General features: G+C 32.9%; 1 protein-coding gene across 2 annotated transcripts in view; it reads right to left on the bottom strand.

Annotated features, from left to right (window-relative positions):
* Positions 1 to 18791, bottom strand: part of Nek7 (NIMA related kinase 7) — a 159478-nt gene that overhangs the window by 33958 nt on the left and 106729 nt on the right. For both annotated transcript variants that reach the window (XM_023707789.1, XM_004625313.2), the window contains exons 4-6: positions 15978 to 16040; positions 14378 to 14488; positions 751 to 859 (exon numbers count right to left, since the gene is read on the bottom strand). In XM_023707789.1, the coding sequence (XP_023563557.1) occupies positions 751 to 859; positions 14378 to 14488; positions 15978 to 16040 (283 nt within the window). The remainder of the gene's footprint in view (positions 1 to 750; positions 860 to 14377; positions 14489 to 15977; positions 16041 to 18791) is intronic.

Raw genomic sequence — 18791 nt, 5'->3', positions numbered from 1 at the left:
CCACTAAGAAGAATATATGCAGTGTATTATTTGTTGAAACTGTACTTTTGATTTGATTTGAAACTGTCTCATTGCTATGTGTTTATCAATAAAACTTTGAAAAGAAAAATAAAACAAATACAGCTTTTAAAAAAAAATAGATCTTAAATATGAAAGTTTAAAGTACTTCATTTGGAATGATTCTGACAGTAATTCAAAGTCCTGGATCCTCTGATAAAATCAAAATAAGATGAACATCATTATCAGTTTCCGTTTAAAGTATATTTTGTCTTTCCTTTTCAAACAATCATGCGTAAAATTCAAATCACAAAATAAACTTGTCTTTATTTTATCAATTTAAAAAAATTTTACTAAAAATTAATTAGTATATGTAAATCATGGTTAACAATAATTATGTATCTTAGATATTTTAGAAATCTTATCTAAGTAAATTAACTTTAAAATTTCACATTTCCAAATGAGTGAATTACTTAATGTCCAATATGGCCAATCATTTAATTGATCATGACAAGTACACTAAAACCTAGTCCTAAATTAATGCTAAACTTTAATGAAAATTAAAACTTCAAGTAGTCATCAAATACACAGCACATTATTCACTTGAAGGAAGAAAACAAAGAATACGTTTTGCTTATATATTCAACTGCTTTCCCACATTTTATTTTGTAAAGATAATCTGATATGCTCCGAAGAGTCTTGTAAAACAATAATTTTCCCTCCTCATATAAAACCAAGCAGAGCTTTACTCACCTCTATGCATGACTCTTCGAGAATGCATATGTTCCAATGCACTGCAAAGCTGAACAAAGTACTTCCAAACAGTTCTTTCAGGAATTAGCCTCTTCTGTTTTTTAAAATGCTTTTCAAAAATTAAAAATAATTATGAGAAAAAAAATAATTATGAGAACTAAAGGCTTAATACTAAGATTCTGATATGTAAAACAAGCCAGAAATGCATCTGCTTTAATTTACCTGTTATAAACAAAGAAAATGAAGTTTTATATTAAAATTTTATCTGACATAATAGCTTAAATTTCTTTGCATTATACGTAAGGTGAGCACAAAGCATGGAAACCTTCATCTTTCTAATATACAACTGTTTCAAAAATACTTAGAAGATAAAATGTCTTAAAAGGAAGTTATCCCATTTCATTTTAAGAAAAGCTAGAACTAAAAAGGTTAGATATCTGAAAGTAGTTATATTCATCAAAAGATAATTTTCTTGGCACAATATTTCAACAATGGAATTCCTTTTAAACAATGAACCACCTTGGTGATTTGAAATACCACAATTTATTAAAAATTAAATGAAAGGGATTTATGTTAACAAGGTTTTCATAAATATTTCTCCTATGCAATGTAAGGCAAACCTGAACATTGTTTTAAATGAATTATACTTCATGGAAGTAGAGCAGAATCTTTTAGAAAACTGGGGCAAAAAGCTGGGTGTACCACGAGGTACTTAACAGAAGACTGTGGCACTAAAGAGGGCAGGTACTTAAATAACTTGCAAAGTCCGAAAGTAGATATTTATGTCCATTTTTCTATATTAAAGTTGCTAGAAAACTAATACACTCAAGAATAAAGTTCTTTGCTTCATCAGACTCACTACAAAAAAATCATTTTCAAAAACCAAAAATGTAATTGATCTCTTATTTAACAATATTTACAAGTAACCAAAATGAAGACATAACACATTTAAGCAGGTTTTCATAAATTTTCTACTAACTTTAACTTTTTAAAGTGTATATACTTAACAGAAGCCTAGCATGGTAGTACAGGCCTTGTAACATCAGCACTAGAAAGTCTGAGGTAGGAAGATCACTGAAGCCAGCCTGATCTACATACCAAGACCTTGTCTCAACTGCCCTACAAAAAATAAATGGGATAAAAAGTATATATAATCATAGATTCAAATTATAAATTTCATCTTCAAGCTTCACATTTTGAAAAGTCCAACTACTTTTTTGTTTGCTGAGTACAAAGATACTACTTGAAAAATTCAAAACTACTGTAATTTTTACACCTGTGACCAGTTGAGGGCAAGGCCAAAAAGGAACACAGTACAAGGAAATCTGCTGGTACCCCACTTTATAGTTAGCAAAATATATTTACTGTCTCATGTGCACTCAATATAACAAAAGCATAAATTTTAAGAAAAAGCTAGTAATTGTGGGTTAATCTTTACTGCAATATATTTATGGAAATGAATAAATTTCCATACCTATTTTAGCATTAATGTTAGCTCCTAAAAACCAAATAACAATTAGATGGGTCTTACATTTTGAAAACCTCTCATATCATGTTTCAATGTGAAACACTGAACTTTTTAATTGTGAACTGTGTCAACATCAGTTTACACTCAAAGGGGGCAATGCTGCAAAATCAGTTCTTTACACATAATTTTCTCTCAGACTTGGAATGAGTCCAAATAAAGTCAGTATACGTGCACTCCTCAATGCTACATTAGCATATCAGAGGACTGTTTGATGTCAACAGGAAGATTGGAACCAGGTTTCCTTTCATTCAAAGAAATATACTGTATCATTTAAGTACCAAACCATGAAAGAAAAATTATATGCTTTAATATAGACTATAAAATCCTCCTAATTATAATTAATTTGATAGTTTATTGTTAGAATAAAGCAAATTTAAGAGAAGGCATAACAAAAACAATTACTCAAATTGTATATGAGGAAGATACCAAGCCAAGACGACCTATTTTCATATTCTTCCTTGAGATTCTCAAATTAAACGTGATGACAATAAACTAGTATCAATACAATGCTGCCTAGACAGAATGGCCTGGCACGGTTTAAGCATTCAATTTAATAATGGGTCAATTAAAGCTAGTATTATGAATTTCATTCTGCCAATATTAATTAAAGATAATTTGATTATGTCACTGATATCTTTCAATTTTTTGGTCTGTTTAAACATGCTTTTTTTCCAAAAATGTCTGAAATACAAGGTTTTTTTTTTGTTTTTATGAGAAAACACAATGACAAAAACCTGTCTCTTCTGATGGTGGCACTGTTGGCTATCTCTTAAAAGACAATGAACTGCAAAAAAAAAAACAATAAAAACTTGAATTCTTTTTAATGTTGGTAAGATTTGTAGTAACTTCACAAAAAACTTTCATAATAGCTACTTGTTACCCCTAAAAATCCCTTAAAACTTTTTTCCAATAAGTATATATATTTAAATAGCACTACTATTCTGACTTTTTAAAAATGTATTTAGTACAGGGTCTACAGGGTCTCACTACAGAGGGGACTCGTAGTGATCCTCCTGTTTTCAGCCTCCCAAACATTGGGATTTGTGATCACAGAGGTGCGCTCCACCATGCCCTGACGCACCGCCATGCCCTGAATTGTCTCAGTGGCAGTCTCAGCATGCCCCAGGGGCAGGGCAGGCAGAACACACTGGGGATCAAACCCAGGTCCCTGTGTCTGCGTAATCAGGCGCTTTAATATGCTCAGCTCTCTGACCAGCCCAGCATTACTGTTCAAACCTCTGTTTTTGCCTGAGAAAAAGAGAGCCCTATATAAATAGCTCTGGATTTTTAAAAATCTAATACAAATATGTACAATAATTAAAAATGTATATACTTCTCATGCAGTAAGTATTTAAATAAAGCAAGAAATAATGTGAACAAAATTGGTAAAGGTGTATATCAATACTATATTCCTATACACCTTCATCATATTATGCTATGATATAGAATTATACCTTTCTATACTTCAATTTAAAAATGTTATATTTGTGGTCTGGCCAAAATTATGCTCAGGTACATGGATCACTTAGACATTTTTGTTTATTTTTTTTTTTAAGTGGACATATGTTTACTTTTAAAAATGTTCTGTTAATGTTATTCAAATTAACAATAAATACTATCCAAACAGAAAAATACAGCTTTAACAAGAAGTTTATCAATTTACATATGAAATTTATAGACAAAAAATCAGATTGCATATAAGTGAGAATATAGTATAGAGGGATTAACAACATTTCACTTAGGTGAAATTCAACATATACAGAAAAACACATCTGTCTCAACAAAAGGATCTCCGTTAATGTGAAAGAGACTGCCTTCCATTTAAACTGCTTCCATTCAATGATTTTAAGATAATAATACACCTTCACACTCAAAACTTCTTTAACCGGGGATTGAACTCAGGCCCTTTAAGTGCTTATTCTACTCACCTATCTCCCCAGCCCCTCAAAACATTTTTTACATCACTAAACATCCTTCTATAAATGCCTAAGACAAAATCCAATTATATGATGCATAATGAATGCCTAAATATTATATTCTTTAAACTCAACTTGGTAACATGATTTCTGACTAGACACTACAACTCCAAGTAGAACATGGACTGCTTATTTCTAATTCCTAAGTTTGGCAACACAGTATTCTTAAATTCTGGAATAGCTTCATGAAAATTACCAGTATAAATTCGTTTAAAACAAACAGAGAACGCTTTTGACTTAGGGGACCAAGAGACAGAGGAAGTAGGAAGGGCAAGGGTATGTAGAATATATCAGATGTATCGTGTACATGTACCAACTACCTACAGTGAATGTAATCATTATATGCCACAAACATGAGTTAAAAATAATCATAATGACAATGGGAAAATGGTATCTGAAGGTGGAGAGAGAGATTTGCTAGGGAGGAGAAGAGAAAAGGAACAAAGGTATGTTAAGTACATATATCTACTACCTTAGTTAAATCTAAACAGTATATACTGTAAACATGTTCTAAAATAAAATATCTGTGGTATGTAAGAACAAATTTCTGTGGTATATAAAAATATCCAAGTCAACAATAGTTACATTAACCTTCAGTAGAAAATTCTCAGATAAGACATCTAGAACCATCATAGTCAGTTTCATGGAAACAATCTCCATAGCCATGTGGGTCTTGCATTTGGCTCAATGCCCTCTTATTTTTACCTTGAAGATTCTTAACAAATTTTTTTTTTTTAAATTATTTATTTATTTTTATTTATTACATTTATTTATTGTGTGTGTGTGTGGCCAGCTCAGCCCACCAGGGGGCGGGGCTGGCTGGCATGTGGTGCTGGGGGATTGAACCGCGGTCCCCGTGCTTTGCCAAGCTTGTTTCAAGTAGGTGCTTTAGACCACTGAGCCATCTCTCCAGCCCCTTAACAAATTTTTAATAAAAGAATCTGCAATTATATAATTGGACCTTAGAAATTATACTGTACCAAGCATTCTTTAGAAATCTCCTATGGGTAAAAAAAGATAAAACACAAAAACAATAAATTTGATTTTGAGTGTAAAAAGTATTTGTGAAGAGAATTAGAGAAAACAATAATTACCTGAGAGGTAATGAAATTTTAAAAGAATTAGAATTACAGGTACCAGAGCCAGGCACAGTGGCACATGCCTATAATCTCAGTACTCTAAAAGTAAGGCTAAACTGAAAGCTAAGGATCGCTGTGAGTCTGAGGACAGTCTGTGCTACATATATGCCTCATAGTCACCTTTTAAATAATAGGCCTGCTAATGGAAGTTCAACAGTAATTGGCTTTGCAACCCTAAATAAGCCACTTAAATAGGGTGCGTCTGTCTCAGTTTCTCCACTGATTTGTAGATATCTATGAAGTCCTTACCACCTTTAAATATATAACATCTGGTGTTACGATATTAATTCCAAATAAAGCACGACTAATATCCGATTGGCACATTTTCACTTAAAAACACTGATTAGTTTACTGTTACACCCTTTCTTCTCATATCCAGTGAATAAAAACAAAGCAAAAAAAAATTTATTGGTCAATTTAATACTATAAATAATCTTCAGATGACACATATAGTTCTGTGTTTCAAATCTATAATTAGTTCAAACATTTGTGTTCTAAAAAATCTTCAGAATTATAATGCATTTTTTATAAAACTACATTTTGCATTCCTCAATTTCAAAGAATTAATTGTGTGGAGACTGGTAATGGAAAAGAATGTTTCTCAAAGTGTGACTGACTGCTCTGAATGTGCCTCGTATGTTAATCTTTCAATGGAGACGTTTTTCTTCTACAGAATAATGAGGTACTGACAGACTATACAAATACCAGCTATACACAACTTTCAGTAAAGTACACAATGTTTAAAATATGATTCAACTAGAATTTTAGTAGACAGTACTCTTGTGCAGTGTGTGGTATTGTCAGTTTTGGTGCTGTGAGTAAAACTGGGATAACTCAACTGTAGAAGTATGACTTAGAATGGGACAGGGGGCCAAGAGACATTGAAAGTATCATCATTTCACTTTACCTACTTTAATAAAATATTCACTCCTCATAATGCTGGAATATTTAGGATTGCACACTCATTTCCAGAATATAATGTAAAAGAACAGAAATATAACCAATCAATTCATTCCTCCAAATAATAAGTCTTCAGGTTACTAATGGAAGCCAAACCTATATTTTATCCTACAGTTGAAACTGTGAAAAAAGTAGGTATTTTTTCTGAATGATGAGGCTTTGAAGAAAAAAGAACAAAATAAACAAAACCTTAAAACTCTTTAATAAAAAGAAAATTAAGTTTCTATAGTCACAAAGTTCTTTCTCCCTAACAGTTGCCCTTTAAACACATACATTATGTCCAGGAAACTTAGGATATTTTTAAAAAGTAAATAAAATATAATACATGAAAGTATTAAAGTTATTTCAAGGAATTATCCATGCTTTACTGCTGTGTGAACAACTCTTACAGAAGCATTCCCACTGCTCAAGCAGATGAAAAAAATGCTTGGAAATATTTCAAGTGTGTTTATTTGTTTTTATGTATTTGACACAGGATCTCATTAAGCAGCTGAGACTTGTAGTGATTCTCCTGTTTTCAGCCTCCTTAGCACTGGGATTACTGGCGTGAGCTACCACGCCAGGTCTCAGTGGCCATCTCAGCATGTCTGGGGTCAGGGTTGGCACAGCATGTAGTGCTGGGGATTGAACCCCAGTCCCTGTGCTTGCCTAAGCAGATGCTTTGTCCGCTAAGCTATTTCGTTGGTCCTTCAACTGTTTTTTTCTACTACATTAGAATGCTATAGGGAAAAAAATATTACAAGAGAGAAAAAAAAAAAAAAAAAAACAAGAAAAAAAAAGAAGACTATTACCTTAAGGATAACACAGAAGGTCACAAAGGTAATTAAAAATATTTACTTATCTCTAATGAATTATTTGTTGTTAGACCAGACAACTGTCAGAAAAAACACAGCAAGTTTCTCAGTAGAAAACTAAACAAAAGCATGAAAGTTAGCTCTTCTCTTTACTTAGCTGTCTACAGAATCACTACTTTTGATATTACGTGGTTTGTAAAGAAAACTTTAAGATCAAATCAAATGTGAGAAACAGTAAGCTTCTTAAAAATTTCTATTTTTCCCAAGTAAACACAGTTCAAAATTCACAATCTTTTAATTGTACTCATAGAACTACATCAATTTTAAATTTATTAAAATAACCAGTTTACTGCTTTACTATCAAACTATATAGGTGTCAAGGAAAATCCAAGTGATATTTCCCCTACTGCTTTATGAAAATGAGTCTGGGGCCAGGGATATAGCTCACCAGCATAAGCACTTGTCTGGCAAGCTCAAGGTCCCAAGTTTGATTCTGTGTGTACATATGTACAGGTAGCTAACTATAGATGTAAGTATGTGTATATATATATATATATATATATATATATATATATATATATAATCAATTCTGTATTCTATGTGTTTCTTTTAGATAGTATCACTAATTTTTTACTTTCAGACTTCATAATAATTCCTAAGTGAAATATATGACAGATGGCAATAGTACACAAAAGACTCAGAGGAAAAGATTGCAATGAGGATCACTGGAAATTCTGATGTTGTCTAACACAGGCTATATACTTTAGCCAGAGGCTGAAATGGAAAATGGCAGCATCTTGGTAAACAATAAATCAGAGTTATCACAGACAGATGATACTTCTGGGAAGCTTGATTGCTTTAAGGAACTAAGGTCAAAAGTGTAACACATTTCAAGTGATTTCATGTCTAATAAAATTTCTAAATTTGACTAAAATAAAAATGTCTTTAATAAAAAAAAGCTAATTATAGTTAAACAAGATTTTAAGTTACATTTAAAGATAATTATCACCAAAATATGGTTGATATTCCAGATAATTTACTAAAGCTGTGTGGTAAGCTGTTTTTAAGATATATGTCATTCTCCAGAATATTCAACTCCTAGTGTACTATTCTCTCCCCTTGGATGAGTTGTCCCCAGATTATATTGTGTTAGATGCAAAAAGGGGTTTGTAGGTGTGATTAAAGTTCCTAATCAGTTGCCTATGAGTTAATCCAAAGGAGGACATGACGTAAGTAGCTGGACTCAATCAAGTGATTTTCAAGAATTCTGAGATTCAGAGCCAGAGAAACACTCCTACCAGCCTTAAAGAGCACAATGCCAGATTGCAGAGAAAGCCATGTGGCAAGGATGCAAAGACAGTGGGAACTTTAATCAAGTAACTACAAGGAAATTAATTCTCACAATAACCAGAGTGAGTTTACAGCTGCCTGGTACCTTGACTTCAATCTGCTAAAACCCTGAGCAGACAACACATGACCTGTACCTGTCTGATCCTGACTCACAAAAAAAAAAAAAAAAAAGAAAGAAAGAAAGAAAGAAAGAGCAATCCTGACTCACAAAAAAAAAAAATAATAAGATTACAATATTATTTTAAAGCTGTTAAATATGTAGTAATTTATTATGCTGCAAGTAAACTACTATGAACTATACTTCTAAACACATACAAATGAATATATAAATTTTATGTCCATGTAAAATAGTTTTGAGGTTGCTGCAAATTCAAGAGGAATGATACATGTAACAACACCGAAGTATCTTTAATAATCAAAAGTCTATATCCAAATATAGGCAATAAAGTTGCTAATTGTATCTGGAATAATTTTGAAAACGAATATCCATTTATATTTTTATTATGTGTAATAAACTTTTATAAAAACATTTCATTCTTAGTTTTTACGTTATCTGCTATGTATGTTGTCTGCTATAACAACTTCATGCCACTTCTGCATTTCCCAAGAGACTTATTATATAAGGTCATTTTTTTGTTTCACTGATACGCTAGCAAAATGTGGGTTTTTAAAAAAGATATATAAATATGAATTGTATTTTTCAATTTATCTCAAATCTACTTTCTAATAGGCAATTATAAACTTAGCCATTCATAAAAATGAAGTCTATTTTGTAAAATATAACTTAAAACATTTAATATTTCTATTGACAAGCTGAAATAATTTTTTTCTATATTTATATTAATCTCATTTCCTCACATTAGACCAATGAAAGAAACAGTGTGAGGCTGACTACAAAACAGAACATGTATTAGTCCAATTTAACAAAAATAGAGCACAATTTAACTGAAATGTTTTATGTAAGCGTCTTACTTTAAAATTCTGATTACAAACAATGAATAAATATACGATGCAAAAATTATGGATTTCTTTTTATCCTAAAACTCATCTGGGAAGTATTTCATCTGACCACAGCCTCAGGTATTCCTTTGCCACTAATTAGAGAAATACTGAATATTTCAATTATAAACTGCTTAATTATATTTGTCAGCCTGCTCTAAACCAATTAATTATTTACTTGTAAAAATCTTTGATGCAATGCTATCCAGAGGTTTCATTTCTGGAATACAGACTAGAAGCTGTATTTCCTATTCTACCCCAATTAAGGAAAAGATTTGAGTTAAATATATTGTGTGATACAATATGATTTACACTGTTATTGTAAGAAATGAGTCACATTCAGTGCATTTCAAGCATATACTGCTTCCTTCATTAAGTATTAAGGTCACTGTCATGTTTCTTCATAAAGGAAATTTCTATGATTTTTCTAATGTAGCCTCTTATAAAAATTTGCTTATAGAACTAGTGTTTAGAAATCAATTTTAGAATTTCTTACTTGCCACTCCCACCACAAATGAATATCTTTCTTGTATCAGAACACCACCTATTATGCCAGCATACCACTCACTTTCTTAACAACTGTGCATGAGACTTGAGTATAAAGAAGTAGAGAACTGCTAAAACTGTCACACAACCACCCACAACACCCACTGACTACTAGAACAGAGAAGTGAAACAAAGTCTAAAAACCACAAAACAAAATAGTATCTATCTATCCATCCACCCATCTGTCCATCCTTCCATCCATCCCCATCCATCTATCCATCCACAAGTTCCTACTATCACCAGGCCCATTCCTAGAAACTGAGCACAGCCTGGTGAGCAAAGTGAGATGGACCCTGTTCTCACGAGACCTTTTAAGTCTAACAGAAAACGCAATCAATAAATTAAGCATACAAATAACTACAGAATTACATTATTGAGTACTGTCAAAGATGGGTACTTCAAGGCCAGTTATACTATAAAACTGCAGGTCAAGGCAAAGGCTTGAGGAAGTGATTTGTAAATAACGAACCAAGGAATTATCTAAACAGATATACACTCAACCAAGACTGGAGAAGAACATCCTAGGTAGAAGCAACCACACACATGAATGCTCTGAAAAAAGAGTAAGGACTTTCAAGGAGTGCAAGGGTCCATACATTAGAGCGCAAGAGAAAAAGTCAGAGCTGGATCCTACAGTAAATATCTGCTGAGCAACCACTCTGCTCTGCCATTATAGGTAGTTGTGGTATGCTAATACACAAAACAGATCAAAATGCCTCCTTCAGTGAGTTCATTTTCTGTATCACAAAGGTTTGGTAAATACTGTAAACTGTTTAATCTTCATGGTTATTTTCTTTTTTCCCCTGCCTTTCTCCCCTCTCAAGATTGATAGAGAAATAAATTTGGCATGTGGGTGCTGAACATTAGGAAAAGAGTTTAAAAGCGTCTCAGTCCACAGGTGAGAAATGATGTACTTCATATTATATAGAAAAGGAATTGTGTAAAGAAATCAGATAGGCATTTAAGGGAAAAAAAAAAATGTAACCTGGATCTCTGCTGATACATAAATCTGAATCACATCACACTTTATGGTTGCTATACCAGATTGTTATAAGTTCCATAGGGTTTACAATATGACTTTCAATCTTTAAAGAGAGCCAAAGGACCTAAGAAACCTGACCTAGAATGTCTTATACCTCGATTAGGCAAAACCAGTACATATAACAAACAATACCATTATTCATGGCTTATAAAGCTGAGTAAAGAAGACAAAGGAATGGTTACTAATTTTTTACAGAAGAACCACCTGTGTGTCTTACTATAGTACATAAATTACCATAAGCTCACAGCTTACAGTAGCAAACAACTGATACCCTTTACTGAAAAACCTGCTAATCCACCTTTAAATTTTAGTCAGAAATTTTGACGATATTCCAAGGATATAATTAATGAATTCTGTAACAAGGCTACTACTCATTACTATACAAAATTCTGTTCTTCTAAATTATTTTACTGATTAAATTTACCTGCTTTTTCACTGTACTACCACACAAGGATTCAAGTAACTCTCATACCTGAAGGTTTAGATATACAATATTCTATTTATTGTACTCTCTTATAGAAAGTCTATTTTTATGTCTTATCTGGTAATAACTGCTTGTGAAATTTTGCTTCTGTGTATTTAGCTGTACTTTCTAAAAATTATAATTTAATAATTTATTGTTCTTTCATTTGCAAAAATATACTTTATTGGCGGTTGGCTGTTTGGGCTAATAGAAGTCCCTAAAACTGAAACTCTGATAACTAATTAAAAGTGACTCACTTTAACTGTGGGACTTAGTATAGTCAACTTGATAGCATTCCAGCTGATAAAAATACATAAATTACCTTCTAAGTGGTGTTTTTATAATTTAGAAAGCATTCTGGGCCCAGGGTGCTAGCTTGGCAGTCTAAGAACCTGCCTGGCAAGCACAGGGACTAGGTTCCATCCTGGGTACTGTGGCAGCCACTGAAACTGGGCATGGTAGCACATGCCTGTAATCCCAGTGCTAGGGAGGGTGAGACAGGAAGATCAGAACAAGTCTAAGCTGCACAGTGAGACCCTGTGCTGGAGGAAGGGAGGAAGGGAGGAAAGAGAGAGACAGAGACAGAGACAGAGACAGAGACAGAGAGAGAGAGAGAGAGAGAGAGAGAGAGAGAGAGAGAGAGAGGGGAGAAATAAGAAAGAGGAAAGAAAAGAGAGGAAGCCTGCCAGCCAAAGCAAAGCAAAGCAAACATTCTTGAAATGTCTTCATCTTATACATGAGGAAACTAGAGATACAAGTAACATGAGAGTACAAGGACTGATACCGAACCTACTCAAGAGCAAATTTCTTAATGACTGAATGTCTCAAATTAGAGAATCTGTGAGATGTTTACAATGAAATACAAACTGTTTAGCACCATTATGGGGAAGGAAAGATGTATCAAGGGCTTTCATCTGATTTTCAAAGTAGTTCTAGTATACAAAAGGGCCATTTAAGAAAACAAGAATTTTTGGCCCAGACATACTAAATTCAAAAATATCAGTTCTGGCAGGCAACATGGTGGTGCACAACTATAATCCCAGCACTCAGGACACTGAGGCAGGAGGATTGTCATGGGTTTGACGTCAGCATGGGCTACAAAGTGAGTACAAAGCTAGCCTAAACTACATTGTGAGACCCTGCCTTAAATCAAATAAAAATAAAAAATAAAAATACCAGTTCTGCCATTTACTAATAACATATTTTCAAAGCATCATGTTTATCTCTCAGAATTATTGTGAAGATTAATATAAACATATTAATATATATACAGTAGCATGCTTTTAAGAAAGTCTTTATAATTATACCTAACAGCTGGGATTATATTCCAGTATCCACGACGAGATTCAGACCATGTGCAAAAATAGAACCTTAATCTACAACATGAAGCTACTTGCCCAGGAAACCAATAGTTTTCAATAAACAACCAGGAAGCCATCCTGCTGTGTAAATCAGAGTTGCAGGAAGCCAAATTGATAGAGACAATCAGACTAAAATGTCCAAGTCTTAACTAATAACTGTCAGCTCTAACTTTTGCCTTGCTTCTATGAGGACCAATTAGAATAAACTAAATGTGTATTTCCAACCAATTGCTAGGATGCCTTGCTTCTAGTAAATCCATCTATCCTTTCCCAGGCCTACAGCCTCCCATCAGGACATACCTAAAGCCTTCTCTTTTTAAGTCTGCCAAAGTGACAGTGGCTGACTCCCTCATTATAGCAGTCTCTGAAGAAACAGCTTTTGCTTTGCTCATTTGATCTTGCTTATTTTCACTGTTCAGCTCTTCTTTCAATATGACAGAAGTTTACTTAAGACACATGGCCACTGGAACAAAGATCATATATGTAAGCACTTCTTGCAACTAAATAAACTCATGAGACTATATTCTGGCCAAATGAATGAGAATGAAAACATAGGAGCTTTGGGGGTAACCTCAAGACACATCAGCCAGGACATACTCATTTTTTCATCTCCTCAGCCTAGGGTGTCTTGAGCTGGAAATGGGTTTGTTCCTGGGATCTGACATATGCAAGTTACCGTATCAGCCTGAGACATTTATGTGACAGAGAACTAGTAGCTATAATAGTAGCAGTTACCATTTACATAGTTTTGTAATTTGTAGTCTTATTTTAAGTTTTAATAAATATTAATCATTACAGCAACTCTATGAAATAGATTCTATTATTATGACATTAAGAAAATGTGGCACAGAGAAGTAATTTGTCTATAGACACACAATTTTTAAGTTACTATTATTTTTGGAGTTTCTATTACTTGCAAACGAATATAAAGTCAAATAATATGCCCTTAGAAAACCAAATCTCAGGTAGCCAAGGTTTGATATTCAAGATCTCTTCTGATGAGTTCCTCCAGAAATAGGTCAAGCTACTCTACAATCAGAACTTGTTTCCCTAGCGTCCAGAGGCACAGACTCAAGAAAAGTCTGATGAGAAAAATCAAGTTGCAAAATGTAACCTTAGGTTACCAGTTCTTTTTTTTTTTTTTTTGCAGAACCAGGGATTGAACTCAGGCCCTTGCGCTTGCCGGAGGAAGAACTTATTCTACTGAGCCATTTCACTGGCTCCTAGGTTACCAGTCTTTTGGCCTATCTCCAAGTTGTTTTGGGAGTGTTTGGATAATTCCAGGGACCAGTATGACATCCACCAGGTAATCATCACTATCCCCTATCATTTATTTTGCATCAACCATTAGCTAAGCATGGCACTGGTATTTTTCATATGCCTATGTTTAGCAGACAGTTCCACAATATAAAAGGTAAAGCTTTGAAGACCAAAAACAAGCAAACAAACAAACAAACAAACAAACTTACCTTTATCATTCTGGATAGATCACCAGCATCTGCTAATTCCAAAACTATGTTTAGTTCATTATCTTCAATGAATGATGCATAATATTTAATTACATTTGGATGGTTGAGTTGCTGAGAAAAAAAAGATAGTTTTTTTCATTCCAAAAAATCACTTAGTTTTGTAATTTAAGAATAACTAAGCCCACTGCATTTCATTTGTGCATATCATAAATGTACACATGATAGATGATAATCCTTTAATTCAGTAAATTGGAAAATATATAAAACTAGATATGTTAACTTTAATATCTTTATTAAAGATAATAAATTAGATACTTAAGGTACTGTTTCTAATAAACGTTCAACAGATGTAATAAGTGAACTCGAGAATTAAATCACCAATTGCTAATAATTATATCCTTCAAAATAAGAACTTTTAAAGCATTCTGAAGTACAGCATCTCTTTCTACTCCTAGTATGAAGTTGAGTTCTACTGTAACTTTAGATGGTATATACAATAACTAGTACCACATCTAAATACTGCTTTTACACCAAATAATGTAAATACACAGACCAAATTATGTGTACTGATTCATAAAACCATCTCAGGAAGAATTTCACCTTATGAAAATATATGCATCAGTCTTTATACTTAGAATCCTTTTGTTCAATAATAATTATTAAACAAAATAATTCAAAATTGATGGGTGACATTCTTCTATCTAAAGTTTTTCCTTTATTTTTCTACAAGAATGCTATGCCTAGGGGCTGGGGAGACGGCTCAGTAGAATAAGTGCTTTCCTGGCAAGTGCAAGGGTCTGAGTTCAATCCCTGGTTCCGGGGGGGGAGGGGGGAAATGCTATGCCTATAATGAAGTATATAGTTATTTATGTGCCAGAGTAATTATAATCAACTCAAGAGTTGAAAAGTACAGTGTTGACCTTGTTCTGATCTTTTATGGATAAAGCTAATTTGTTTCAGGGGTTAACAAATGTATGACATAAAAACACACAACTTATCTGAAAATTTAAAATATAAGCCCTACTATTTCTTAAAAGAAAAAAAGTCATAGGTAACTGGAATCTTAGTCATATTATTAAATAGATGAGAAACTAAAAGGATGCACATTCTAAGTTTTTTTTTTTTTTGCGGAACCGGGCACTGAACTCAGAACCTTGGGCTGCCAGGGAAGCGCTTAACCTACTGAGCTATCTCCCTGGCTCAACATTCTAAGTCTTGAAAAATTAAGAAATATTATTTTAAAACATATGAACGAAGTGGATTTATCCACATTAATAATATAATAAATTTTGAGATTAACTAATATGCACTGTTCCTTAACCTTTTGAATATACCTTGTTGGGAAGGCCTAGAAAAAAATTCTTGAATTATTCCCATTTATCTGTTTCCTATTTTGAAAAAGCTAGTATTATCAAATGTTTTGATTCAATTATTTTACAATAATTTTTCATATATTGGCATTTGAATTTAGTGTTACTTAATATCAGGTTGATATAAAGTATGACTTGAAATCTTTTTACCTATAAATGTGATATTTTTAATAAGCCCCTTTATCAAATATAACTAAATATGTTGGTTAAGCCCAGAGTTTAATATTTACCTTGAGGAGATCTATTTCTTTAATGCAATCAGCACGTGCTTTGGCATCCATTAAATCAAATATCTAAAGACAAAATTCATGATTAGCAAAATAATAATATATATGAATATACATAATCACACATACACAGAAATATTGACACTTATAAGTATGTAAAATTACATATCAACTAAAAAATAACATGGTGGCACATGCCTGTTATTCCAGCCTTTGGGAGACTCAGGAAAGAAGATTACTGTGAGTTCAAGGCTGGCATAAACTACATAACAAAACATGGCCTCAAAAAACCGAACAAATACTTAATTTTTTTAAATGAGTGTGGAGGTATTAAATTTCAAAAAAAAAAAAAGTAAAAGGTATAAACTCACTATATTAAAATTTTTAGCTTTTAGTGGGCTGCATCCATGGTGCATCCATATAATGTACAAATACATGAGGTTTTTGCACAATAAGAACAGTAGCAGTACGTATAATGGGTATAGGATTTTGCTCCAAATATCATAGCAAAAAATAGTTTTCATATTTCTACATAGTCTTCACATATTTTGGTTTTTAATTTCTAGTTAACACTTCCAGAATCAATTTTACTTTTTTATTTTTTTCTGTATTTTAGGGAAGGGCCTACAGGGTGTTCAGGGTCTCACTACTAGATAGGACTCATAGTGATAATCCCGTTTTTTACTTTATTTTATTTTCATTATTTTATTTTTAAAGATATAAAATAGTGATAGAAAAAAACGGCATTAGAAACAATACAAGATTTCACTAAACAAAGTGGTACAAATTCATAGTCCTCGTTTTAAAATTATTTTTAGATGATATAAAAATTATATATTTTAATGGTATATAATCCATTTGATAAGCTTATACATTGTATAATCTTTCAATAAGTTATATATATTTATTTCCCTGGTCATTTTTCTTTTTCTTTTTCTGGGGGACAACATCTCACTATGTACTTCAGCCTGACCTCCAGCTCATGGTGATCCTACTATTTCCCCCTCCAGAGTGCTTGGATTATGGTCATTTACCATTTCTTCCAGTCACAGTCTTCTTTAAATTTGCTCAAATAGTTTAAAATAGGCAAATTTCCCTTAGAAGTTGCAGTAGTGGAAGTTTTTCTTTTCTCCTTTATTTTCATTTCTTTTTATTTTTTATTTTTTAATAAATTTATTGAGAAACAAATAGCAATGAGACAATTTCAAAACTGATTAGTAGGACAGTTTCAATAATTAATTTATTTTATTTAGAAACATATCAATGAGACAGTTTCAAAGCTGATTAACAGGACATTTTCAATAATTAATACCTTGTACACTGTTATCTTCTTAGTGGTTATCCATAGTACAAGAAGCAGACACGATATCCTGTCCAAACACTATTACTACAAATCTTTCCTCTCATTGAGTGAAGCGAAAGTAGCTGTATATCTATCCCGACTATTCTGTATATACAAATACAAAATGGTCCTTCCTTTGTATCCCTTTTTTTGGTTTGTTTGTCTAGTCTTGTCAGAGATGGGTTTTCTATTGGCATCTAAATACTATAGGTGCTTGAATTCAGCAAAACAATCCAACACAGTCCAGCAGTCCACAACAGTAGTAAGTTATCTGCAGAAGTTGTTGACTTGGGCCTTTTAGAGCTCCGCATATTAATATGGCTTTACTTTATATACGTTTTTATACTTTTCTGATGGATGGTTAAGAACAAGATAAAGCAAGACCTGTATAACAAGAAATGTAACTTTTGTATTTGATAAGGTCAGTCAAGTCCCTTTATCCTGTAACCCTGTACTGCACTTTGTAGATCCTTTGTCAGTATCAGCCATATGGATGAGTCACAGCCATTGCTTGACTAATTTGCTCTCTGAGAAAGCCTGAGAGAATGTTTTCTCTCCACGTGACTCTCCTTAGGCACATTATACATCATCGATCACTTTCCTCTGTGGCTCCATAATCTCCTTGATCAGAAATCTGGGGTACAACTGAGTTACATGATGTTACAGTACAGGTTCTTCTATATACTCAGTTTTCACTGACCTTGAAAGGGTATGGCCAAAATGTTGACTGACCTTGCAGCCCTTCCTTTTCTCCAATTTTTGATCTGCAAACAGGTTGCTAACCCTCCAGAAGAGAAGCTTATAATTATTACCCTACAACACAGGCAGTTGAGCTTAACCTCACTATCTGAATACCAAACATCTTAGACATAACATGGAACAGTTATTTTCGATCAAGTATTGATATGTTAAACTTTAAGTCCCTACAGAATATGAAGAAAAAGAAAATTAAATGTTAAAAAATATTTAGAAAAATAGGAATAAACAATTACATATTTTTTCACAGAAATTTAGAAATCTACCCATATATAGCACGGAGAATCCCAAGTGCTGGGATTACAGGTACATACCACCAAGCCCAGTCTCAATTGCTGTCTCAGTGCACCCCAGGGGGCAGGGCTGACACAACAGGCCCAGGGATCAAACCCAGGCCCCTGCGCCTACTTGCAAAGAATCAGTTTTATACTTTATCAGTTTTAATGTGAAACAGTTGAGTACAGCATATTGCTCTTTGAAAAAAATTAGATGCTATCAAATTTTCTCCCATTTAATCAAGTAGTAGGATGAAAAATATGTGTGCTGGTACATGTATTAAAAATAGTAACTTTTCTCCACTGCCTATTAAACCTCATAAGATATTAGACTTGTGCTAACTACTATAATTTTAGGAATACAGCACACTGGGACAGTAAAACAGAACACAAAGGAAAGAGAGAAAAGGACTACTGTAAATCATTCCGCTTAAAATATCTAGG

Source organism: Octodon degus, unplaced genomic scaffold, assembly GCF_000260255.1.
Source record: "Octodon degus isolate 3935 unplaced genomic scaffold, OctDeg1.0 scaffold00009, whole genome shotgun sequence".
In the NCBI taxonomy this organism is placed as follows: domain Eukaryota; kingdom Metazoa; phylum Chordata; class Mammalia; order Rodentia; family Octodontidae; genus Octodon; species Octodon degus.
The sequence above is the reverse complement of the archived record's forward strand: the minus strand, read 5'-3'. Positions and strand labels throughout refer to the sequence as shown.